The sequence below is a fragment of the Triplophysa rosa genome, linkage group LG10 (genome assembly GCF_024868665.1).
Source record: "Triplophysa rosa linkage group LG10, Trosa_1v2, whole genome shotgun sequence".
Classification (NCBI taxonomy): domain Eukaryota; kingdom Metazoa; phylum Chordata; class Actinopteri; order Cypriniformes; family Nemacheilidae; genus Triplophysa; species Triplophysa rosa.
In genome coordinates, this window is record NC_079899.1 from 3,595,744 (window position 1) to 3,622,001 (window position 26,258).

Sequence of the window (26,258 nt, forward strand, 5' to 3'; positions counted from 1 at the left end):
AGCCTTGTCCTCGTCAACACTCTCACCTGTGTCAACCAGAGAATCACTGACTGATGTCAGCTGGTCTTTTTGTGGCAGGGTTGAAATGCAATGTACGTGGTAAGTTCATTTTCATGGCAAAGAGGTACTTCACAATAAAACTCAATTCATCTGATCACTCTTCATAACATTTTGGAGTATATGCAGTTCGCCATCATAAAAACGGAGGCAGCAGACTTTGGGAAATTTAATATTTGTGTCATTCTCAAAACTTTTGGCCACGGCTGTACTATTTCAATTCTATCTAGTGCCAAAGTGGCCCACTTTTTAGTAATAAAAGTATACTATTAAGTATACATTAAGTGTTACAGTAGTTAACTTTAAGGACACAACTATAGTTTATAGCCACCTTTTTTAAAAAGTACATAAAAAGTAGACTTATAGTATAATTTATATGTCATTTTTTTGTTGTTGTTGTTGAAAAGAGGTATACTAATAGCACAGTTGAATTGTTTTCTCTTTTGTAGGGGAAACAATGAGTTTACATGGTATGTGCTTTACCAGTAAAATTGTTGGTATTTTATAAATTGTGTTTTCAGAATTGTTTTAATGTAGGTAATGTTTAATTTAAGTGAAAAGTTTACAACAGGCTTTTTAATGACAGATTCCATTGTGTCTGGTCAATAACTATTGGAAAACTTTTTGTAAGAGTAGTAATTAAAGTAAGTTTCTTACTGAGAAAAAAATGATTTTTAGGTAACAATTTTTAAAATAAAAAAGTTCATAACTTAAACTATTTAAATAATTATAATAATTTATGCAACCAGCAGAAACTGTTCTTCTATGAGGTTTTATCACAATACAAGTAGGTTAGAATAATATAAGTTCCGGTAAATATTTGGGTTGGTTGGAGAGGAGTCGGATCAGTTAGTTCTTTATTCATCTCATCCACGCGAGTGACAGGACCAAACCGGTTCGCGTGTTCAGAGGAAGCCGGTTTCAGCTGGTGCGTCACCCTGGAAACGACGTCACTATATATACGGCTGAAGTTCAGCGGCGCTCGAGCAGTACAGACAAACCTTGCGTTAGCAGATCTCGTCCAGAAGCAGCTTCATTCATTTCCAGCTCTCTGGTCTAATGGGAAAAGTCTTTGTAAATGCGTTTTAAGGTGAGTTCTACGACATTATTCAACGAAACTTGGAGTCGTTTTATCCGTTATGTGTAGATAAGCTTTATCCGTCTAAATAACGTTAAACGGAGAAACTAGCCGATCCGCTTGTTAATTTGTTTAAATAACATTTTTTAAGAGTTTTTTTGTTATTGATCGTAGCTCGCATAAATGTTGCGTGTGTTATGACATAACGGGCCTCTGCAGTAGCGCGAGTCAACGTGGCCGGCGTGTCACACTTCCCTACGCATTTATTAAGATTCGAGTCGATAAATGTTATTTCCTGTTATTTCCAACTTTGTTGACGAGCGCGGAGCTGTTAAAATACTAGACGTATTTCGTTCCTTTAACAAAAAACAGGCAGTTTTTCACCATTGAGTGAGTGAGTGAGTGAATGAATGAATGAAGGTCTCACGACGCACAGCTTCACTTGCCTGAAGGAGCTTTTTCGATTGGTTGATCTGACGAAAAAAAGCCATGTCGACGCGATCGCTGATTGGCTGAATCGAATGCCACTTATAGTTCGTCCAAACAAGGCTTTTCCTTATTGGGTAACTGCTGTGGTCGCGCTCTTTGCAAGGGAGGGACCAATTTTACCGGCTTTGCGCAAATGCCCGGCATCGTGTGTGTCCGAAAGTGACGCGCTGCGTTAGGAAAGCATTGCCTAATTTAACACGAAACTGTCAAGTGCAATAAATAAACAGCGTATCGAAACTTTAATTAAGCAATTCAAGTATCCCATATTTTCTTCGTTATCTTTATATATGTACTTATATTCCATACTTTCTTTTAGGTTTTATTCGAGTCATTAAGATTGCGCTGTAATTGTAATCCGTACAGAAAGCCTTATAGAATACACACAGACACGTACAGAAATACATATGTCTACTTTGTTGTATTTATGTGTAGGCCTACTTGAATTTTTTGTCAAATAATAAGTTTGTCTATAATTGTAATCCTTACAGAGATCTTGTTTGAAAGAAGTACACACTGGCCCGGGCCTTGAGGCTTATCTGAAAGGATTTAACTTCACTGGTGAACCGCCTTGGTTGCTGGACATCTGTTAGCCACCTTACAATTCCATCTTTTTCTGCGATCCTGTGAGTCGTTACGCTTTTCACTTTTACCCATTTGCTCTGGGAACTTGAGTTGAAATTGGGAGTTTAAAGAAACAGTTTTGCTTTAGTCAAGTTTTACCAATGTGAGGGAAACTAACAAGTTAAGGTTATATTGATAGTTTCTTTTGTCATTTCTTATACATTTAATGGCTAGAACTGGCACGAAACGTTAATCGCACAGTGACGTCATTTGGCGTTTATCAGAGCATTGCCCTTGTGTGGTGTCTAAATGTCTTTAGTGCAAAGATAAGACGCTACGTTGACAACCGTTCCACGTGGTTTTTCTTGTCTGAATAAAGTCTGTGGGTTGTCCTTGGTGACATTTTGTAACACCCCCGTCGTTTTTTTAACAGTTTCTTTTGCAATCAAATCTTAAACAAACACGATGACCACTTTGACTGGAGAAGACTTTGACTTCGCCTTCCTGGAGGAGGGATTCTGTGCACGTGATATTGTGGAACAGAAGATCAACGAGTCGTTATTATCTGTAAGTTTGGTTTTCATTTAACATTTTAGTGTTTTCCAAATATAATAATATATTCTAATCTAATAATATAACACAATTGGAAGTTAGGGAATGTTGTGACCAAACGAAGGTTAAACAGAGCAGATTCTTAAATTGTTCCCAGCATTTTTCCAAGCACAAGTGACATTTTAAAGTAGTTCCCATGTAGGCTGGGTTCTAAATGATTCCGATTCATTTCTTTCGTTCCCACAGGACGATAAAGACGCATTCTACGTGGCAGATCTGGGCGACGTTTTGAAGAAGCATCTGCGATGGGCACGCGTCCTACCCCGCATCATGCCGTTCTACGCGGTGAAGTGCAACGACAGCAGGGCTGTCATCACAACGCTGGCGTCTCTGGGAGCTGGATTTGACTGCGCGAGCAAGGTGTGTACAAGATTCGACTTTTCCATGCGTCTCAGTGAGCACACGGCGCCAAGCTGTAAGTGCGTTTGCTTTAATCCCGTATTAACCTGACCTCTCTGATCCCAGACGGAGATTCAGCTCGTGCAGTCTGTGGGTGTGGAGCCGGCCAGGATCATCTACGCAAACCCCTGCAAGCAGGTGTCTCAGATCAAATACGCCTCGGCCCACGGAGTGCAGATGATGACATTTGACAGCGAAGTGGAGCTCATGAAGGTGGCACGGTGCCATGAAAATGCCAAGTGAGTAACCTCAAACGAAGTCTAGACGAATTTCACAAAAGCACGGGGCAGGTCACATTCCACCCTAAGAAATAAAAAGCTTTACGATTTTTCTGACAATCGTTTGAATGATTTCTTTTGCAGACTGGTTCTCCGTATCGCCACCGATGACTCGAAGGCCGTATGTAGGCTGAGCGTGAAGTTTGGAGCCACGTTAAAGAGCAGCCGGCTGTTGCTGGAGAGGGCGCAGGAGCTGGGCTTGGATGTGATCGGAGTGAGTTTCCATGTGGGCAGCGGCTGTACTGATCCTGAGACATACACGCAGGCCATCACAGATGCACGCTGTGTGTTTGACATGGGGGTGAGTGACTTTCTACTGTACAACCATGCTGGCGAAAACCATTTAATGCGTCTTTCACTGGATTGGATCTAATGTGGAAATTGTCCATCAGGCGGAGCTGGGATACAACATGACGCTGCTTGACATCGGTGGAGGTTTTCCAGGATCTGATGATACCAAACTCAAGTTCGAAGAGGTACTTTATTCTCCCCTGCGTCAAAATAAACATAATCCCATGTGATGCGAGATGTTTTACATTTGTTGTTTTTGTTGGAAGATTGCTGCTGTGGTCAACTCTGCACTGGATAAATATTTCCCTGCTGACTGCGGCGTGAGGGTCATCTCTGAGCCTGGACGCTACTATGTGGCGTCTGCATACACGCTGGCAGTCAACATCATTGCCAAAAAGGTCATTATGAAGGAGCAGTCCGCCTCCGATGGTGAGAACTAAAGCTAAAGTAAAGTTGGTTTCAAACGTGCCGTTGAGCTTGATTCTCAGTTTTAATCGTCATTGTTTTTCTGCTACTTCAGAAGAAGAGGATGGGGCCAATGACAGAACCTTGATGTACTACGTCAACGACGGTGTCTATGGCTCCTTCAACTGCATTCTGTTCGATCATGCGCATGTCTTGCCCACTTTGCACAAGGTATGGAATAGAATCATCTTCTACAGAAGGCTGTTTTTCAATGCAAAATGCCATACAAACAACTTTGACCCAATAATCTCTTTTAGAAACCCAAGCCTGATGAGCGCATGTACCCGTGCAGTATTTGGGGTCCGACCTGTGACGGTCTAGACCGTATCGTAGAGCAGTGCAACCTGCCAGACATGCAGGTGGGCGACTGGTTGCTGTTTGAGAACATGGGGGCCTATACTGTGGCCGCGTCTTCCACCTTCAACGGCTTCCAGAAACCCGATATTTATTACATCATGTCCCGTGCAGCCTGGTGAGTAGAGTTTGTTATGGAGCACCCCTTCTTTTTTTAAAACATGAATTCTACCAAACGAAGTGCAAAGATGTCTGTCTGTTTAACAACAAAACAAATAGCTTACAGTATGTGCTGGTTCTTGGTGAAGGTATTGCAGTTGTTGTAATGGACTTTCTGAACCGTGTTTCATTGCAGGCAGTGCATGCAGCAGATCTGTGCCCAGGGATTGCCCGCCGTTACAGAGGAGCAGTGCGCTGGAAGCATGCCATCCCACTGCCGGCGTGAGAGCAGCTTAGATGTACCGGCCAAGCCCTGCCACACCCGTGTGCTCTAAGCACTTCACCGCGGCTACATCTCCCTCAGTTCTCATTCAGACAGTTGCAGTTACACCAAAACTGCCATGTCCAAATATGAGCTATTGAATAATGGCAGCAGTAAAGCGTTTTATTGTAAATGTACAGCTTTCGAGGCTTGTGTTTGTGTATAAACTCACGATAGACGCGCGTACATTTCGGCTTGCAGTCTTGGGATTTCCAAGTTCTTAATGTTCTTTTTTTAATTTAAATTTTTTACCTGTAAACTTGTTCTCGATACTTGACTGGAAGATATAAGGGGGTTAAATTGTGTGTCCACCTCTCTCTGTGTTGGGTGAAGGTCTGCTTCATGAATCTTTAAGTTGTGAGATCTCAACCTTCACACAGGCATATACATTTTTCTTCCAAAATGACCATTTCCAATGAATACTTGATACTGAAGAGTATTGACCCGTATTCACCAGAGCATTGATGCATTTGAAAAAGGATACGGAAAAAGATGGGATTGCTCTCATTTTGCTTTCCTATGGAAACTTTTTTTAAGTTTTGTATTTTTATATAAATGTAGCCATAATATGTTGTGTTTTGTCTTTTATTTCGCACGCTGGTAGCCTTCGAACTCCTAATAACGGACAAATACATTTACAGTTGAGTCAGTGAAAACATTTAAATGTAAAAATACATTATAAAACACCGAAGTTGAATGGAACAGGTTGGGATGAGAAAAATATTTCTTAAAATATTGCACCACCTAGTGGTGATGTTTCCATTTTTCCGTGGTTTTTTTATTGGGGTGTCTCAGCATATCAACTGTTTTTGGATTTGTAATTTTTACAGAAATACCAGCAGGCCTATTTAATAATTAAAATGTACCGATTTAAAAACAAGGATAATAAACATGTAATAATTTTATAAATAGAAAATCAGATATTCGGGGACAAACGTGTCTGAAATGCATTAACCAGACATAGTCATGGCTTCATGTGATTTTCATAAACGTTTACAAACAAGTTTTAAGACGCTTTTCGTATTAATAGTAAGCAGAGGTAGGCATTTTATTTTTTAGAACGCATATGGTAATATTGACAGCAAAATATTTCGCAAACACTCAGAACGCAGTGTACAAGCACACTAAATGACGTCATGACTCAGAAAATTATAAGGTTTGCTTATTTTATCACAGGAACACTAAGGATTGAGTTCCCAGCATCCTTCATTCTCACGGCGGAATAAAGACACTGCTTTTGAAAATTACATGTTATTTTATAGGATTCATTCATCTGGCGAGCCGGCTATCTTCACAGATGGTCCAGCGAGTCCGGACCTCTCTCCCTAACAACTAAAAATAATGTAATTTACTAAATGTTCTAACAAAATATTTGCCGCACTTTATTTAAAATGTTTACTTAAAATCAATTATTTAATAATTGATTCAATTATTCACTGATAAATACTTACTGCATGAATCGACCTTCAATCTCATATTATTTTTTTCGTAGTCACTTGTCGCCACCTAGTGGCGAAACAATGTCATCGAGAAATAAGCTATTTGAAGCGTCAAAACGCAATTTGCTCTTTTTTGATCGCTACTGATTAGTTTTTATATCCGAACTTTTATCCCACTCCGTCATTGACAATTTGTATATTTTAACAGAAGTGATACTGTTTGAAAAGGGAATTTCTTTACTTTAGCAGGTTTCATAGAGGTTTAATAGACACGTCATTGACATTTTTAATGGGATTTGTCTGTTTGACATTATTTAGATTTTTCATGTTGATTTTTGGGGTTTATTTGGCTAAGTTACGTTTTGTCTGGTTATGTTGGTTTCACTATGTCCCAGGACCAGAGGACTCAATGGGTTCAGGGAGCATAAAGATCATGTCTAATACCATACTGTTTGCTTTTCCTACACGAAAACAAGGTTGCCCCACTATAGGTCTCTACTCATCTATCTGCCACTGGATCAAGGACTTTCTGACCAACCACCCATAGACGGTTATAGGCTAGGCCCCTATTACCCTCACACGGAGCCCCACAGGGCTGTGTGCCGAGTCCACTTCTCTACACCTTTTACACTCATGATGACTGCACCCCAAGTCATCTTACCATCACTACCGTTAAATTTCCAGATGACAATCATGAAAGGATGAAATCCAAGAACAGATAGAATGGTGTGGCGTAAACAACCTGGCCCTGAATGCTTCTAAAACCAAAGAACTCGAAAACGCTACATGGATACCACATCACAGCACATTAATGGGGTCTGTGAAGAGAATGTTCCAGCCTTCAGATTCCTGGGCACTAACATTGCTGAGGATCTCACCTGGAGCACAATCACATCAGCAGCAGTCAAAAAGGCACAGCAGCGCCACCATATGAACATTTGATAGAAATCGGCATGTGACCAAGTAATACACAGCAAACACACATATACGTAACCTATATGGAAAGAACCAGCCAACATAAACTGCCAAAGTCTATAGATATGACATTAAATGTCTTTATTGACAATAAGGAAACACAGCAGCTTTAAATAGGTTACATCTGGACAAATGTAAATAAAACAAAAAGCTGTAGTGTCTCTTAAGTTAAAGTTAAAGTGTTAAGCTATCAGTGTCCTTTATTTGGGCGTTTACATTTGCTACCGTCCACGGAGCGGAATCTCTCCGGCTCTAACACAAACTCGCACTGCACAAATCTGGATCAGTGCGATCGAGCTGTGATCTATGAAAGAGCATCTGAAAAAACACCGAAACCATATTATGTCTAGAGGTGGTCGGACATCTGAGAAAGATCATTGTCACATTACGCAGATGATACATTTGTTGTGACAAGATGTGTCCAATTGAGTCACACCTCAGAACTTCATGAGATGAGTTTTCCTCAAAACCCACCCAATCACAAAAACAGCCTGAAATTGTAAACGGAAACAATAAAGCTCCATTATGGACATTAAGTAAAGTGTCCATGTTCCACGGCCTTAAAAGGCGAACTGGTTTAACACTCAACGAAAATATTTAATATGGCCACAAACCTGCAAGAATTGTCACCTAGGATTCATTTATTTCATTCAACATTAAGAATTAAGAGCAGGTTTGGGCTCTCCGGTTAAAATCCAGTAGGGTCTGCTTTTCACAGGGAAATGATCATTCTTATCCACAGTATTTAAACATTAAAAAAGTGCACATTTTGCTTTTTTGTTTGTTTTAGTACCTATCACCATTTCCGTTCTCGCACCATCTGCTGAGGTGTCCTTCCATTCACCACAGTGGCTTCTGATCCTCAAAAGAGTCTCTTACCCAATCTCCGTCGGGTCCCTTGGGGCCACAGTCTAGTTTTTTTTCAATTTGGAAGTCGACACCAGGACTCGAGTCCGAGTCTGTCTCTGACATGACATCATAGGACACCAAAGTAATCCCCAAACCTTCCTTTCCCAGCAGTCATAGAGTGAAGTCTATTCTGAATTAGGGGTGAAAGGGGGGCAGCTGAGCTGGATTTTCAGGTCCTCGCCATACTTGCGCAGATATTTGTCATGGTTGTGATTGACAGCCCAGAGCGGGGGCAAAAAGCGGGGCTGCATGCTAATCAGGAAGTGTTGCCGCCAGCGGCGCTCCAACTCCATCAGGCCACGCAGACCATGCTCGGCGTACGCCCGCACGACCTTCAGTCCGTGCGGCACATAACTCTCGTTGAAGATCCTGAAACGGCCAAAAAAAGAGATTTACAGATGTATCATACGATATAAAGCTTTTGATCTAATGATGCGTTCGAGACTCGGAGGTCGGAGACTTTACGCAGAGTCTCACTTGGTCTCAAGCGTCGCAGCTTTCTGAAGCATCTCTTGCGTGACCTCCTGCTGCTCATCACAGAAGAAGCTCTGGATGACTGACAGGAGCTCCTCCCGTCTAGACTCCGGCATCCCGTCACCGGCGCTGAGAAGAGCACGAGCGGCCGAGCGCACTCGCCGCCGGTCTGCATCATCGAGCAGCCGAATGCCCTCCTCGCACCCCTGCGGTGCCGAATGCTCCTCGGCCAGCTGCTGCTTCAGAACGCAGTCGTGAACGTTGGAGGCGGCGTGACAGGAGGTGCACAGCAGCAGGATGTCGTGCGAGTTGTGGTCCTTCATCTCGGCCGGGAAATGGCGCCTGTACTCGTGTGGGACGATGTTCTTCCTAGATGAACATGAAGAAACAAACTCTCTTGTCATTCCAAACCCGTATGACTTTCTTTCTTCTGCAGAACACAAAAGAAGGTATTTTGAAGTTCACTGGTAACTCAACAACGCTCAACCCCAACTGACTTTCATTGTATAAACACAAAACCACGGAGACATTTCTCAAAGTAACTTTAATATACCGGTTTTGAATGAATAAATGACCAAATTTGGGGGTGAACAAAACAAAACACAAACCTGATGTACGACTCCGCTTTCCCACACACCACACACAGATTCTCTTTGGCTATGAGGTAATAGTCTTTCTGTGAGTCTGGACGGCCGGACGGTTCAAACAGGAGCTGGACGATAAACGGATCTTCGCTGACCAACTCTGGTGAAAGCACACATTACACAGCATGTTATTAGATAATCATGTTGTTTAATCCATTAAAGTCTGTGTGAACTGGACGTGAGGGACTTTCAATATAACCACACGACAGTAGTGAATACAGAATAAACCTGAAACGCCTATAGTGACACACAATAATCAATTCATAAAATATGAACACAGATTCTCTTGAATATTCTTGAAGTATGTTTGTGACTGTAAAATAAAGACAAACAAACACCATTTACCTCCAATTCCTTTCTCCAGGTACCATTTGGCTTTCTTCTTGTCACATGTGCAGAGCGGCTGGCCGTCAGGGGCGTGAAGAAAACAGTTATCATACAGAGGGGATTTCCTGAATAAAGACACACAACCATGTCATGTTGATGAAGGAGTTTTCATGTTTGCATTGTAGTTTTACTAACATCAGAAGACACATAAAGGAATGTTTCAAGAACGAAACGGTGTCTTGTGCAAACCTTGCAACGCCGCCAAAATGTTTGGCTGTTGAAAGTGGATGCCACAAACTGTTCCACTGCTAAAGTGTTTTCGAGTGCGTTGCTAAGGTGTTGCTCTTATTTTGATATTCTTGCACATTTCTCCAGGTTTCTTTTGCTCATTTTATAGCGCGAACACACTGATGACGGCAACGCTTCCTCACCTGGCAGAATAACCCACTCCCAGCGGTTTGCGTTTGTTCCGCCGCGGGTCTGGAACTTGCTGGTCTCCAGACTCGGGACTGTCGGCAGCGGACTTCCTGCTTCGTCGTCGTCTCTCCACTTCTTCTCCCTCTGCTCCGCAGCGCCACCTGAAGGGCACGTCCATCAATCCCTGGCAGCGTGACGCCAGTTGGACGAACACACTTTCACCCTCGGCGGGTACGCTGAGCTCTGCACTCAGCCGCAGCAGGTGAAAGAAAAGGGCGATGGAGATCTGAGCGTCACGCCCTGCGTAAGTCATCTGGTGAATGCAGAAAGACATTGGGTCACATTCACTAAGCATGTGTACGCATGAATGTGCGTGTAAATTTTGCAATATAAAATAAATACATATAAAAAGGTCACTTTGCAAACATTTTGCATTTGATTAGCCAAAACACTTAGAAATGGTATTAAAATATGCACATTTTCCTTTGAATTACTGCTCTTGTCACTGTGTGGAGTTTTACATGTTAAAAATGTTTCATGTAATAGATTCAACTAAATAAAATACCGCTGTTTAACACGTTTGACTGGTTTCTGCCCCCCCAAATGACACATTTTGAATCTACTTGGCACACATAATTGAGGTATTTATTGAATATTAAAGGCTGAAAAATAATGAGATATAATCTTTAAATGAAGTGGTTCTCAAAATGGGGGCCGTGGCCCCCTGGGGGGCCCAAGATGGATCCAGGGGGCATTTTGTGGCATTTTATGAAATATAGAAATTTATCATAGATTTTATGCAATCAAACATCAGAAAAATGACACCACCAACCAAAAGAATTGAGGTTCCAGCATTGTATAACAGAATTTTAATTAAACCAAAAACGTATTCAAAGTTTAAGATTATACGTCTTTATATACGTCTTATATGCACTTAACACAAAGGGGGCCTTACAACGAAAAAGTTTCAGAACCACTGTTTAAATGTATACAGGAAAAAAAACAATTCACCTGTTCCTGGGTCAGTACGTCCGCCTCCCAGTCACTACAGCGCAGCTCGTACGATTTATCCAGCGTGACATTCAACAGATCTGAGGCCAGAGACTTTAAACTCAGTCCGTTATTAAGCACTGCATGCCTTCAACACCATAAAAACACACAGCGTTATAATTTACATCAAAATAAACGTATGACGCGGTCTAACCTGACAAGCGTGCCCTTACCTCTGTCTAAGGGCCAGATACCGAAGGTCCACTGTGCATTCAAGAGTCAGGCCATGATCATGAGCCAGACGTTTTCCATCCTCATAACATCCCACCCCCACTTTAAGAACACGAGGGTCAGAGAGGACCCCGATGAGACTCTTTGGCAGAGGAAGCCGTGCGTCACGAAACGCCAGCAGCCTGACCAGCACGCAGCGGCCGGAGAACGTCGCCAACTGGAGTAGAGAGACGGCAGAGGCCTTGCCTTTGAAGGACACCTGCGGGCCGGAGAACATCTTGTGAAGGAACGTGCCGCTAAGACGACACTTGTTCATTTCATCACATACAGACCCACTCTTACACGCATGCGTTTTACCCATTCACAGTCCAATCCCAGAACCGGATATGTGGACAGGTCCATCTGGAACGCCGGCCAAACCGTCTCCCACTCCTCTGAAGAGCTCACGACCACGGGCGGCACCTGTAACAGGGCATCCACTGGCGTCAAGGGCACGAGTCTCGGGGTTTGCGGTGGCACGGATAGCTCTTGTCTTGCGGGTTCTGAGGAGGTGATATCTGGCTCTATCTGAGCTTGAATGGGCTCAGCTGTGGCGGGACTCTTCAGGGCTTTTTTCTTCTGAGTGCGAATGCTGCGCCACAGGAACAGACCGCCGAGAGTGGCTCCTAACATCGTGGCCAAAGCTGCAGCGAGCGTGCTCTGCTTGGACATCTTTGCAGCTGCACCACCTCCCCACTAAAATACAAGAAAGACGTTTAAAAGATAACCAAACAAAATCCATTTCTAACGATACATGTCGCTAGAAATGATGCGTACACAACAAATTTGTATATTCAAATCGGAACATGTCTATTCATTGACAAACGCTGTCCATATCAAATACTAGTAAAATTTATAAAAGAATACATGATTTATGTATATATAAATAAATACAAGATTAGTGAATGTATAACCGAGTACAAGCTTAACAAAAATATGAATGTATATGGGATTAATGAATATTTAAATAAATGCGTGATTGTTGCAAAAATAAATATTGAATTAATGAATATATAAATGAATATAAAATCGTATCGACTAGTTTATGATGTTTTCTGAATCTTTGCCATATTAATTTCTTATATAACGAAGGTTAACGACCTGACATTATATGGCTATATTATAAATATATTAACATTTCCCGCATTATATTAATATTTCCAATTTAAAAAAATAAATGCATGAATATGGGATTAACGGATATCCAAATTAATATAACATTTTCCTCAGAAGTTTTTAAGAAGTTTAAAAAGTGTAAGATGTCTCAATGTTTGCCATATTGTTTTTTACTGATAACAGAAGTAAGGTTTTATTGAAGTAACAATGTGGTAATGTGATAGAATCTTTGGCAAGTGTCTGCAAACATTCAGATATGAATAACGTGAACAGTACTAGGACCATAACATTAAACCTTGTCAAACATATCCAGGGCAGACTATTTCTCTTACTAAAGACACGTCCAAATATTATGTTTACCCGTAGATTATAAAATTGCTCAGACTATTTAAAACCACATGCATGGCCACATAAACTCGAAATGAAACTAACAAATAAATGAAATGATATGATTGAATGATTGGAATCACAGAACGTTTGTGTTTGTGATGCAACCACTGCTCACACATCTACTTTGCTTAGTTCGCTACAGTGTCGTGTCGTGTCGTATCGTGTCGTCGTCATGACCGTGAAGTGTTGTGTATAACAGACATACCTGTAAGAGTCTGATGATGTGACAGTTTATTCTTTAAATCAGTGATGTACACACCTGCCGTACACGCGTTTATGGTGAACAGCTGCGGCGCTTCTACTTCACCTGTTTTATTCCATCAGCTCTCACACACATCACACGCGCCACAGCGACCCCTGCAGGACGTGAGTTACCAAAGAGCCTTAATGGGAAGCCATTGCACTCTGCAGCCATATTTCAGACGCCTCTGGGCAGCTTTTCAGTCACACAAGACCAAATATATTAATATAAGACCGAGTCCTATCTACTCGAATCGGGGAAGACAGATCTCTACAACCAATAAGTAAACCTGAAATAAAACGCACACTTAATGTTTTACAATATAATCAAATAAAAAACCTAGGTTTTTCCAGCCTGCTCATGGGAAAACTGGCAAGTACCTCATAGCACTTTAACAGAGCACCTCCCCCATGAAATCTTCAATCTTTCAACAATGGGCTCTCACTAAATCCTCGGTGTTTCGAGTCTGACGTCATCACGCAAATTGTGTTTATTAGCAAGTTTAACAATCATGGGTAGTTTAGATGGTTAGAGTTGGGTTAGGGTTAGGGTAAAGGTTTCGTAAGACTTGAAACACCAAGGATTTAGTCAAAACTATGCGTGACTTCCGCGTTTCACGTTCAGAGTCAGAACCCTAGGCAGTGTCCGGTTGGGGAGACTTAAAGCAGAGAGAAGTGGGGAAAATGAGAAAATAGTTACATTTAACAGATGCTGTACATTGCTGCACACAGCAGTGGTATATTGAAGTGCTGTTCTACCGTATTTGAATGTTATAGCGAAAGGTTAATTTATGAAAGTATCATTTCAAATGCGGTAGAACAGCAGTAGCTAACAGGGAACGTTCCCGTAACTTTGGCTAACGTTCTCTAAAGGTTCTCTCAAAGTTATCAAAACCGTTCTTGAAATAACATTAGTAGAACGTTTCCTTAACCTTATCTGCAATTGATAAACGTTCTTAAAACGTTAGCATTACAAACGTTATTATTGCATTGTTAGCGGAACGTTCTAATAACATTAGCATTGAAAACGTTACCATTGCGATGTTAGTGAAACGTTTTAAAAGATCCTTCAGGGTGTCATGGAGGGGCTCGCTGTCCACTGCTCACCCCATGATCACTGGGGTCCCTCAGGGATCAGTGCTTGGACCGCTGCTTTTGTCCATCTACACAACATCCTTGGGACCCATCATACGGGCACACGGCTTCTCATATCACTGTTATGCTGACGACGCCCAGATTTACATCTTGTTTCACCCAGACGATACCGCTGTAGCAGCTCGCATTACAGCCTGCCTAGAAGACATCTCAGCTTGGATGAAAGAGCATCACCTCCAGCTGAACCCGGCCAAGAAAGAACTACTCGTGTTTCTGGCACACCCCACGGTGCAACACGATCTCACCATCCAACTTGGCAATACCACAATCACTCCTTGCAAAACAGCCAGGAACCTCGAAGTCATATTTGATGAACAGCTGTCCTTCAATGATCACATTGCAAAGACAACGCAGTCATGCCAATATGCCTTATTCAACATTAGGAAGGTTGGACCCTATCTCACTGAGCATGCGGCACAATTTCTTGTCCAGGCCCTGGTAATCTCAAGGTTGGGACTTCTGCAGTGCTCTCCTTGCTGGTCTTCCTGCAAAGGCTATCAAACCACTCCAGCTGGTTCAGAACGCAGCAGCACGCCTCGTCTTCCAACAGCCCAAAAGGGCTCATGTGACACGCCTTTTTATCTCTCTCCACTGGCTACCGGTTGAAGCCCGTATCAGATTCAAGTCACTAATGCTTGCCTACAGGACTATCACTGGATGTGCACCGACATACTTTCACACCCTCCTACACTGCTACACCCCATCAAGAACCCTGCGTTCAGCAAACCAGCGGCGTCTTGTACTGCCTTCTCATAAGGGCAGTAAATCGCTTTCCCGCTCATTCTCCTTCACAACTCCTTCCTGGTGGAACATTCTTCCTAACTCGGTCCGGTCAACCACATCTCTCACAACATTCAAAACACTACTTAAAACCCATCTCTTCTGTGAATACTTGACAGAATACTCTCTTTCTGTCAACAGGTAGTGGTCTAGCTTTTGTTGAAACTAGTAACTTTGTATTAGCACCTATTGTATTATTGCTCCTGTATGACATATCGCGTATTGTTCCCTGAACTCTCTGTAAGTCGCTTTGGATAAAAGCGTCCGCTAAATGACTAAATGAAAATGTCAATCCCTCATGGAGTCTGACCAGGACTGGGTATGACCATTTTCCCCCCTTTTATTGCATGCTGGTTTTTATTTAAATTATTTTATATACTTAAATTAAATTATTTGATATTTTTGCCATGTTAAAAATGTATCTTTTAAAGTTTCTCTTTTAAATACCATTTTGTGCAAGGTAGAAATAACGTTAGTATCTCTTGTAAATAAATAATATTTTAAACAATGCAATAGCAAGTCTATTGCACTGGCACTATTTTTAATTTCCCAATTATTTTGATGCAGTAATACTCAGTGGTACAATACTTAGTAGTAAATACAAATACTAACAAAAAAACCCACCTATCCATAACTCTGACTAATCATTAATTCATCATGCTGAAGCATTAAAAAAATATGTTTATTCACTCCTTTTTTAATAAGACCTTCTGCATGAACAAGTACAGCATTCCAGTGCTTTTATACTAAATCTCACCACACTTAAATATAATACTGTTGTCTTTTTGTCATTCCGTATCTCCCGACTTCCTCAGAAGCTTCAGTCTACTCTGATGCCCCGATGATTGAAGCTGACATGGAGTCACAGTGACATCATTAAAAACAGTTGTCATGTAGCCTATAATATATCTCTGTATCTAATATTTGTTTTTAATTTTTTGTTTATGTTTTAGGCATGTTTTTAAGCTGTTTTCGTAAAAAGATTGCCATATGTAAATTTTTCATGAATGTTCTTTCTAGTTCTAAGTATTTTGAATAAATTCAAGTCCATTTAAAAATCTTAAAGTTCTTAATTGTTTCTGATTTTGTTGTTCATGTTTTCAGGGGTTTTATATTGATGTTTACTGAAAATACTGTTGAACTGCAAGTTAATTATAAAATAAACTGAATATAACCACAATATAATATAAAGTATACATTTAATTGATCCTTTGTACATGTCATTGATTTTGTCAGGGGCGTCTGCAGCCGTACTTCTGTACGCACTGTGCATACCATAAGAGGGCGCTAGTTATAATTTTATTTATATGTTTAAATATTTAAATAGTATTTAAACTTTATTAGTAATCTGTGTACACTCATGACATATTGAGAAAACAAGAGAGAATGAGAGTAAATAAATCAAATAAATAGTGTGTATGTTGTAAAATCAAATGTGTGTATGGTTAGCCGTTCTCACGATCTGTTAAAGTAACATGTTGCCAGATCTCACATATATAAACAACCAACAAAGACTAACCGAAAATAAACCTAAAAAATCCAAATAGGTTATATTTTATAAGACCACAAAAACTCAAATATCCGTAACTGAGCATTTTTTTTTACAAATAAAGTGCCGAGTTTATGAGCTAAAGACCCAATATCAAACATAAACACCGCTTAAAAATACATGAACATGGCAACACTGCAAAAGAGCGCTCCGTGATACAGCCTTCGAGCATAAACAAAACAAAACACGCCTGTCAGCGGTAGTTTACTTTAAATTAAAAGTAAAGTCTTTAGCCGAAAAATAGCAGGTTTATATTCTTATTTACAGCTGCAAGATGCTAGAACAGCGTTACCAGTGTGACAATCATCACTTAATGCGAGATTGACTTTACCTGTTCCTTACACACATGGAATGATAATTTAGTGAATTCACTCCCGTATTTAAATGCGATTGTCACTTCCGAAACTGCAGTGTGAGAACGGCGCAACACGATGAAAAACGCCACCAGGTTTACTGGACTTGCACTAATGAACATTCAACCTGAGATTAAAATGAACAGCGAGGAGGTGCTTAAACAGGGAGGAGTAATCCTCAAACAGCTAAGCAAGGTTTATATTTTATATATCTCTTATATATTAATTAATTTTGTTGCATTTCTTGAGTATTTGGTATTTGCGTGTGTGAGAGCTTTATATTGGGTGGGGGGTTCTGTGCGTACCCTGAGATAAAATCCTGCAGATATGGATTTTGTTTCCATACTATCTATAGATTTGACCCATACAATGTGTTGTTGGCTATTGCTACAAATATACCCGTGCTACTTATGACTGGTTTTGTGATTCAGTGTCACATTTTATTTTGATCTAATTGATCATTTCAATGTTCCAGTCTTGACTCAACTTGGGTGTATCTTGGGGGTATTTTTAATTTAAAAATAACCTGCGAATAATAGTTTAGCTTCATTTCTAGATTGTATTTTTATAGACTCATATAATTACAATAACATTTGCATACAAAAACATTGAGAATGTTTAAGTGAAAGGAACGTTATTTTTTAGAAATATTAGAATGTTCGAAAAACATTGTTTATATGAATGAATTGAATGTTCTAATAATGTTTTGAATAAGTTCTTATAACCAAACAATAACGTTAATACGTCTAAAATAAAAACCTTCAACAACGTTTTTATCATTGAATGGGAACGTTAGGGAAACTTTCTTAAAAAATTAATATAATGGGGATGGAACGTTCTAATAATGTTTTAACTAAAGTTCATTTTTATAACAACAGACTGAACCGTTCTAAAACGTTTTTAATAACGTTCTTATAACCAAACAATAAGGTTAATACAACGTCTAAAAAACCTGGACGCTTTAAACGTTCTAAGAACATTCATACACATTGTTTTTATAATTGAATGGGAACGTTAGGGAAACTTTCTTAAAACGTTAATATAATAGCGAATGGAGTGTTTTAATAATGTTTTAAAAAACGTTCTTAGAACATTATTATAAAACGGTCAGTTCTGGTCCTTGATTCTGATTGGCTGAGCGGAGTTCTAAGCCGTTATAAAATACCTCAGTAACCCACTGCTTCTTGGGGCTTATTGCTTTATTTTAAAAAACGTTCTTAGAACATTAATATAACAACAGACTGAGCCGTTCTAAAAACGCTTTGAATAACGTTCTTATAACCAAACAATAAGGTTAATACAACGTCTAAAAAACTGGACGTTTTGAACGTTCTAAGAATGTTCAAACATAAACGTTTTTCAAACTAAATTGAAACGTTACGGGAACGATTTTATAACGTGTGCTGCAATGTTCAGCATCTGCTAAATGTAACGTTAACTATTTTCTCATTTTTCCATTTCTCTCTGCTTTAAGTCTCCCCAACCGGAAACTGCCTGGTTCTTTTTTTTATTGACAGTACAATAAACATAACATAAACACTTATAATAAGACACCCGAATAAGAAAACAAAAACAAACAAAAGTAACTTAAAAACGGAAAATCAAGATTACAATTTGGAAACTGTCAAATGTTCTTCTGACCGTGAAACGCGGAAGTCACGCATGCATATAGCCCATTAATGATTGGCTCTTTTTACTAGAATGTGGGACTTCCGTCGCAAGATCGTTGCACTTTAAGCCATTCATAAAAAAAAAACACTGCAGCGTCTTTATCTAGACTTTGGAGGACAGTCCATTGGCACAGTCCTATGCGTACATCTCACATGTCCGGCTCATTTTAAATTAAAATATTACGTTTTGCGCTGAGCAAAAGTTGCTTTATATATTATGTTTACAATTTAGAATTACAATAATAGTAACAAGAAACTATAACAATAATATTAATTAATGTTACTTAAAAATAATGCTTCTATTAGTTGAAGATTAAAAAAATAAAAAAGTGTGAAAATACGTAATAATATGTATACCTTGCACTAATATTAGTCTCTATAAAACGATCCCCAACAGCATCCAATAACCACAAATAGCTGCGATTGGTCCATCTTGTCTTTTTCAGTTTAGCTGCAACAGTGACAAACTTCTATGAAAAAATAAAATTATTAATGGATTACAAAATATATATATAAATGGTGGTTGGCTTAATATAGTCTTATAGAATGAATGGATTTTGTGCCTGGTTGCAAGGACGCAAAATTGGTGACTGATGCCACGCAGGGGCGGACTGGCAATCTGGCATACCCTGAAATTCTTACCTGGCAGTGTGTTGAATGAGAAAATGTGTAAACATTGTGTTCCATCAAAAATGATTAAAAATCAACCATATAACAAGCGATTTGTGTACGTAAATGTAAATACATATTTATATGTGTGCATCGTTGTTCATTAACACTGCATGTCTTTGAAGACAGGTAATGTCCAGGAGCTGTTGGACGGAGGTCATGAACTGCGTGTGAAAGTAAATAGCTGTTCTGGGAATGAATTGAAACACACAGAAGCCTTACGTTTTCCTCTATCACCAACATTTTATTCAATCTTTTAGATTAAATTCCTCTTAAAGAATCTGAATAATACAATGCAATACTTACAAAATGGAATCAAAACTTAAAAACATGACCAATCATCTTCGCTTTAGATAAAACATAAGGGTCAACGAGGCTGAGTGAAAATGCGAAAAAAAGACTGCAACCATTGTAGCGCTGAAGCCACAAGTCATTTCAAGACTTAAATAAACATCAGAGCTTAATATTAACCGGCCAAATGATCAATTAGTACAGTGCTTGTGCTATCATAAACAGATATCTCTTCATCAAAATAAAAAACAAACTGTCAAATAGTGTTAGAATTAATTTAAAAACAGTTTAAAATGATTATACGTAGGCAATAGAAATAAAAGTACTGATGAGTACTAAAGTAGCAAAAAAAAAGATGATTAAAGACAGAAAACATTGTCTGGGACCAGAGTGATTCAAAGGTCCTTAAACCCAAAGTTGGGTCCATATTGATTATCTATATTTACAAAACATCCAAACTATGGAAGATGGCCATAAGACTAAAACTGAAAAGAGACGAGAAATTAAAAATGTCCCTTCACAGATATATATTTATATATATGCTCTTTTCCTGTATGCACACAAAATAAGCCTGCACTGTTGGAAAGATTATTTACAGCTCTTCTTTTAAATCTCAAAGCTATTTAAAATATACTTAATGCATAAAAATAAAGATTTTGGCATTGTCTTGCTTCGTCCTCTTCGGAAGTTCTTCAAGAACCTCGAGAAGCCCGAAGGTCTGTTCTCAGTGCCTCGTCCGTCGGGTTGGCAGCAGTCATCCAGCCTGCTAGGGGGCGCTGTGAGACGAGTTAGCGGGGTAGAGGAGGTACTGAACACAATGTGGGGTCATGTTAGAGCATCTAAAGAATTCTTCATTATTTTATAACTCTAACTCTTCTTGGACACAAATGCGACAGAGTTTTACCGGTGAACTGTCCACCCCTTCGCCTCCATGTCAAAAGAAAAAAGACACGAATGAGCGGACAAAGAAATGTTAAGATATGGAGCTGAAGTGGTTTGCAGGACCGATCCCCTTGTGCTGTCCCTCCACTAACATCCATTGTGTCGTCCTTCAGTGTCGGTACGTGACCTTCGGCCACACTGCCTTGTGTCCTTAGAGCTGGATCTCGAAAGTCTTGTGGAGCTCGCTGGAGAAGGGGTTCGTGGGGGAGGGACCGGTGCGCTGTTGCGATCGGCTCTCCAGGGCAGCCCACTGGGCGTCAAAAGCATCGGCCTGTTGCTGCACCACCAACGACTGTGTGGGTGACTGCCAGCTGTTAGCACCGTTAAAAGTGACACTCCCTTTGGGAGGCTGCGGCACCATGGCGTTTGACACTGGAGGTAGGGGCGGTTTGCCGAAGGGACTGTACGCGCTCTGGGTGTCAAAGTGGCCTAACGGTGGGGTGGAGAAGGGTGACGACTGAAGTTGCGTTTGGGGAATTGGAACAGGCACAGGGATGGGCTGAGTTTGTGTGGCTGAACCGAACACGTTGGCCACCATCTGCGAAGGTGTGATGCCAACCACTGGGAAGGTCGGTTGGACAAACGGGAGCCCGTTGGACACCGGGAAGGAAGCCGGGGCCTGTGCATGGAACGCGGGCTGACGCGGGGGTACGGTGGGGATCGCGGAGGGTATGGAAGGCATGAAGGGTGCAGAGGGGCCCGGGGCTATGGGGACAGGCACGGCAGGGACAGGGAAGGCCTGCTGTGGAGGCGTGTCGGTCCTCGCGATCGCGGCAGGTTGTTGGGCACGGACAGATTTGGACACCTCCTCCAGCCAGCGGTCTGCTTCGGACGGCGTGCGTTTGTGGGAAGACCCAGGTGCAGAAAGAGTCGCGCTGACCGTGGGTAGGGCTCCCACTGCAGGTGTAGCACTCGGCCACTCACCCCCTACAGGACACATTAAGAAGATTACTTCGCAAGATTTCAGTTTACAGGCCCTTACATAGCATGGTCAGCAGGAAGTTTTAAGCGTTTACCTGTATTTGCCATCGTAGTGGCTGTGGTTGGGGTCTTGGCCCAAGGGTTAGTGTCTCGGACTGGCAGCGGAGGTGGAAGGATAGGAGAGTTTGCAGCAGTTGCATTGACGCTGGGTGGCAGCGAAGCAGGAAAAACAGGAGCTGTGCCATTCACTAGAACATCAGACAGCATGTGTGAATAGAGACACAGCGTATAGTAGGTCATTTAAATAAAGTGAACACTGACCCATTTAACTGCTAAAAATGTAAGAGAGTGCAGCTGACCTGGAGCAGAGGGCGACTGCGGCGAGGAGGCAGGTTTGGGCATGGGTGCCGATGAGAAGGGGTCTTCCGGGGGTCCACTGAAGGTGGATGTGATCTGTGTGCACAAAGAGCTGATGCTGTCGCCTTCCCCCTCCACCTCCACCACTGACAAACAAACAACATTCACTTTACTGAAGAAAACACACAACAACAACAAAGTTTTAGGTAACACAGTGGAGCAGCTCACCAGTGTTTTTGATAGGGAAGTCAGACTTGCGCTGCATGGTGGAGGGCAGCTCATTCATGCGGAGTGACATTTGTCGTTTGAAGGGCGAGGTTTTATGACTGAGCGCCGGGAAACCCCGGAACGAGCCCTGACGAGCGAGCGCTTCTACGGGGGCGTGCCGTCGGGGGATGGCGTGAGGGTTGGCTTCCTGAGGGTTGCTCATGGGTAGAGGAGGGGAGGAGGATGAGCCGTTGGGTCCGACAAGGGTGACAGCTGGATTCGTCACACTGCCAGAGTTGCCCAACATGGTGTCCGGGTCTGAAGAGAGAAAATGTGTTAGGCAAAGGCCTTCTCACATGTGAAATACAAAAATGAACAATGCTTCTCTCACACACCTTTCTTGCCATCCTGCAGTTGTCGCATGACCTCCTCTCGCTCCGCCTGCTCTGTTGCTGTGGTAACGCGGAAGGAGCCCTCCCGTGTGAAAGTGGTACGGTTGGCGTCAAAAGTGGCCGTGACTCCGCACTCCTTCTCCCTCTTCTGTTTCCGTTCCAAACATGCGGCAAACGCGCAGCCCACAGCGTGGCTGAGACGCTCCCCCTAAAACACATCATCAGACCACATCAGTCCTCACATCACACTGCAAAAACTCTTAATCCAATTCAAACATCTGAAGCTAACTCATCACAGTAAATTTCACTATATATGAGAGTTCTGACCGAGTCTTTGATGGCCATGAAGCAGTGGCAGATCCAGCGGCGAGTGGTACCGTCTCTGCAGATGTAGGAGAAGGCATGTTCAAAGTTCCGGTCCGGGGCACAGAACGATACCTTCTCTATTGTCTGATCCAGAATGAGGTCCTGAGAACAAAGCAGGCAAAATGTATCAACTTGTCTTTGCTTTCACATTATTTCATCAAATCAATTTGTGTGCAGTCACAATATATTTGTCAAGAATGTTTAAATGCTTTGGGCATTGCAGTGTTTGTCACTGGAATCACGTAGCCCAGGTTCACACAAAGTCCAAAGTAAACACTACTGAAAAACAATTGCCTTAAAGCAGAAATACTGGCCACTTGGGCGGCAACTCAATTTGGATGTAACACTCCGGGGTCAAACTGTACAAATCATACCAATCAAAAACATCCTTTACATATCAGGTTTTCAGTCAGGGCATTTTTACCATCAGAAGTTTTTCTAGGTCTACAGGTGTAGAAAACTCCTCACATTGAGCCACAGAATGATGCTGTCACATGATCTGTGCTCCATGACTGGTGTGGCTTTATTGTTTGTTAAAGTTTATTAAATTATATCTTCACAGGAACGATCGTAAGCTTTTAATAAAACCAAGTTTAAGGATTATGGAATATTTATAGAAGTCAACTTGTGTAGGTTCATTTCAGACACTGGTTGGTCAAACTCCAACAGGAACTGATGTGCAGTAACAGACTCTCACCAGCAGGAGGCAGAAAAAACTGAACATGAATATTGCACATAATATTCAGCTTCACTCTCCTTCTCTTTAAATGTGTGTGTGTGTGCGCCTATAAAGTCAATTTTAAGACCATTTTTATTTTTAATAAATATGAATAAACATTCATTTTATTATAATTAGATGTTTCCCCCAAACTCTCATAACTAATGTTTGTAATTCTCATTATTCTCAATGAATTCTCATTACTGTTAGACAATACATGCAATCCTGGCCTGAATTTTATTATTTTAAAAAATATTTTTTTCTCTTTTTATGATTTTGGGGGGGAAATATCACCCAGGCTTGTTCTTGACCCATTCAGTAAGATGAACCCAACAGCAGTAAATCACTAGTTTTCTTTTTTCATTGTTTAATATAAAGAAATTCATTCTATTCAGACTCTGTGATTCCAGGAAACACAATGACAATGATCATAGGTCAGTTTGGAGTCTTAGGCCGTGTTCACACTTGACTTTTTTTGACAAGAAAAAGTTGACAATGGCACTTTTTTAGCTTGCAGCATTTTGGTTACAAATAGCAGCTGGCAATGTTCAAATATAGCATTTGTGCACAAAGGCAGCTTAGAGAGACAGGCTTCACAGGCAGCGTAACGGAAGTATATTTGAATATTTGAGAGCTTCTTTGAAATAACCAATCACATATAATGTTTCGCTAGAAATGCAATCAGAAGTTATTGAAAGTGAAAATTAAACTTTCATTTATACAAAACTATGCTCCAACGGGCGTTTCGGCCGCCATTTAATTTTTTCGAGCTTCACCTTTCTCGACCAATCACGTTCCTCGCATGTTGTTATGGAAACCACAGGTCTCTGTCAAAGGTGCTTGACATGGGCATTTTTTTTTTTCAGAAAAGTTGAACTTTTATCAACCTCAAATGATGCTCTGAGCTGCAGAAAAAGACGCTGGCGTTTAAAAAAGCACTCAGGACTTTTTTGAAAACACGGTTTACTCCCTAGGATTATAATGTAAAACAGACGCTAGCAGCTTCAAAAAAGAAGTCAAGTGTGAACACGGCCGTACTGTACCTTCGTCTTGTCATCCACGACCCTCAGACCATCCGCAGACACCCACAGCACCGCTCGCACGGCCTTCTTACCCGACTGTGCAGAGAGAGTGATAAAGAGACAGTAAGAAATTGAGGAAGAACTGACTTTTTCCTCCTGAGGCCCTTCACCCTCCTGCTACTTATAATGAAACAGTTTTTCGTCTACAAACAACACCTGAAAAAGAGAAGTCAAAAAACTTTTTGAGAATGTTCCAGCAGGGTACAGCCGTGTCGACGTGCTGTACTGTAAAGTGACGCACCCGTAGACAAGAGAAGAGTACAAGTGAAACACTCAAACACACACATTCTGATCATGTCATAACACTTACCTGTGCATATAATCAGATTACGCACGCACTCACACACACACTTGTTTAAGTGAACAAAGGCAAAATATAGGTTGTAACCTTTTGCCCCTTGGCTCTTACTCTCCTATCACTCCAGAAGCATTTTTACAGCAAACTACTATTAGTGTGAAGGAAAGCGCACACACACTCGCACACGTTTAGGCCACAAACATACTGTATGCAAGTACGTAAACAAAAACTGCAGGAGTGCATCCCTTTACATACACGAATGTGACATTACAAAGCCCTTAAAGTTTTCTCTTCAGCGTCGACTCGTTTTTATTTTAACTGGATGTTTATATAGTTTACTATAGTAAAAACAAAAGTGTGTACTACAGTATTTTTTTGTGGGCTACCACAAAATTTCATAATTATATTGTGGTGAAGGTAAGGTGATAATACGTATATTGTATTTGTAATAATGCTGCATACTACATTTTTACATTAACGTGTTTAACCGACGTTACAAAATCAGTTAATACATCTTTTCGCTGTTAAATTCATACCAAAGTTTTTTTTTTGTTTTGATTAAGCCAAATGATGCCTTCACATGCTCTCTGAAATTTGATCATTCCAATTTCAACGAGGAATTAATTTATGGAACGGTGCCCTTTTAATATTGACAGATACTTGTAATGTTTTAAAGCTACTAAATCATTAGTAACAGGAATGTTGCTTAATAAATTTATTGTTAGTAAATCCAGACGTTACTTCCGCGTTTGTGGTGGGAATAACCCACTTCCGAGGTGTCTTGAACGCAGCATAATTAACAACCCTGCAATACCTTTATCGTCCACCAGGAGGGACAGGGGGCAGGCCCAGAATTTATGAACCATTGATCTAGACAGTGTTGGGTGTTAACTAGTTACTAAGTAATTAGTTACTGTAATTTAATTACTTTTCCCTTGAACAAGTAAAGTAAGGGACTACTCTTTTTTTTCTGTAGTTTAATTACAGTTACTTCTGATGTAATTAAACTAAATACTTTGTGTAATATATATGTGTGCAATAGTGGAACTGACATCAAAATTCAAAGTCTAACTTTAAAACCTGTGTTTCAATGTATAATTCTCACATTTGTAATACGTTGGTCTGTTAATAATACTTCTTTATGTAGTTTTATATTATTTATTTGAATGAACTAAAAGAGCCGTTTCATGTCTATCCTTGAATCAATTCTAACCAAGGTTTACATTTAGTCATTTAGCAGGTTGATGTAGTATATAGAAAGTAATTAGTAATAAGTAATTAAATACTTTTTGGAGAGAGTAATTTGTACAGT

The 26,258-nt window shown here is 40.7% G+C and overlaps 3 protein-coding genes across 6 annotated transcripts in view; 1 reads left to right on the forward strand and 2 right to left on the reverse strand.

Annotated features, from left to right (window-relative positions):
- The first annotated feature begins 1,012 nt into the window (after nucleotides 1–1,012).
- On the forward strand, nucleotides 1,013–5,572 carry odc1 (ornithine decarboxylase 1). Of its 2 annotated transcripts, none has more exons than XM_057344727.1 (11): nucleotides 1,013–1,147; nucleotides 2,113–2,247; nucleotides 2,619–2,752; nucleotides 2,984–3,157; nucleotides 3,263–3,435; nucleotides 3,559–3,775; nucleotides 3,867–3,950; nucleotides 4,032–4,194; nucleotides 4,286–4,401; nucleotides 4,488–4,702; nucleotides 4,880–5,572. In XM_057344727.1, exons 3-11 carry the CDS (start codon nucleotides 2,651–2,653, stop codon nucleotides 5,016–5,018), a joined length of 1,383 nt encoding a protein of 460 aa, XP_057200710.1. In that variant the 5' UTR covers nucleotides 1,013–1,147; nucleotides 2,113–2,247; nucleotides 2,619–2,650; the 3' UTR covers nucleotides 5,019–5,572. The 2 variants fall into 2 exon arrangements, with proteins under 2 accessions (XP_057200710.1, XP_057200711.1); XM_057344728.1 differs by having other exon boundaries at nucleotides 4,289–4,401.
- A 1,903-nt stretch (nucleotides 5,573–7,475) lies between these two features.
- On the reverse strand, nucleotides 7,476–13,279 carry exd2 (exonuclease 3'-5' domain containing 2). Of its 2 annotated transcripts, none has more exons than XM_057343808.1 (9): nucleotides 13,162–13,279; nucleotides 11,769–12,146; nucleotides 11,414–11,670; nucleotides 11,202–11,328; nucleotides 10,205–10,503; nucleotides 9,792–9,898; nucleotides 9,411–9,546; nucleotides 8,806–9,171; nucleotides 7,476–8,697 (listed from the first exon to the last, which is right to left on the reverse strand). In XM_057343808.1, exons 2-9 carry the CDS (start codon nucleotides 12,120–12,122, stop codon nucleotides 8,454–8,456), a joined length of 1,890 nt encoding a protein of 629 aa, XP_057199791.1. In that variant the 5' UTR covers nucleotides 12,123–12,146; nucleotides 13,162–13,279; the 3' UTR covers nucleotides 7,476–8,453. The 2 variants fall into 2 exon arrangements, with proteins under 2 accessions (XP_057199791.1, XP_057199790.1); XM_057343807.1 differs by having other exon boundaries at nucleotides 11,754–12,146.
- A 6,318-nt stretch (nucleotides 13,280–19,597) lies between these two features.
- Nucleotides 19,598–26,258, reverse strand: part of numb (NUMB endocytic adaptor protein) — a 53,555-nt gene continuing 46,894 nt past the window's right edge. For both annotated transcript variants that reach the window (XM_057344737.1, XM_057344738.1), the window contains 7 exons: nucleotides 24,610–24,684; nucleotides 22,810–22,950; nucleotides 22,486–22,690; nucleotides 22,112–22,408; nucleotides 21,886–22,029; nucleotides 21,622–21,774; nucleotides 19,598–21,532 (listed from right to left, as the gene is read on the reverse strand). In XM_057344737.1, the coding sequence (XP_057200720.1) occupies nucleotides 20,757–21,532; nucleotides 21,622–21,774; nucleotides 21,886–22,029; nucleotides 22,112–22,408; nucleotides 22,486–22,690; nucleotides 22,810–22,950; nucleotides 24,610–24,684 (1,791 nt within the window). In that variant the 3' untranslated portion in view covers nucleotides 19,598–20,756. The remainder of the gene's footprint in view (nucleotides 21,533–21,621; nucleotides 21,775–21,885; nucleotides 22,030–22,111; nucleotides 22,409–22,485; nucleotides 22,691–22,809; nucleotides 22,951–24,609; nucleotides 24,685–26,258) is intronic.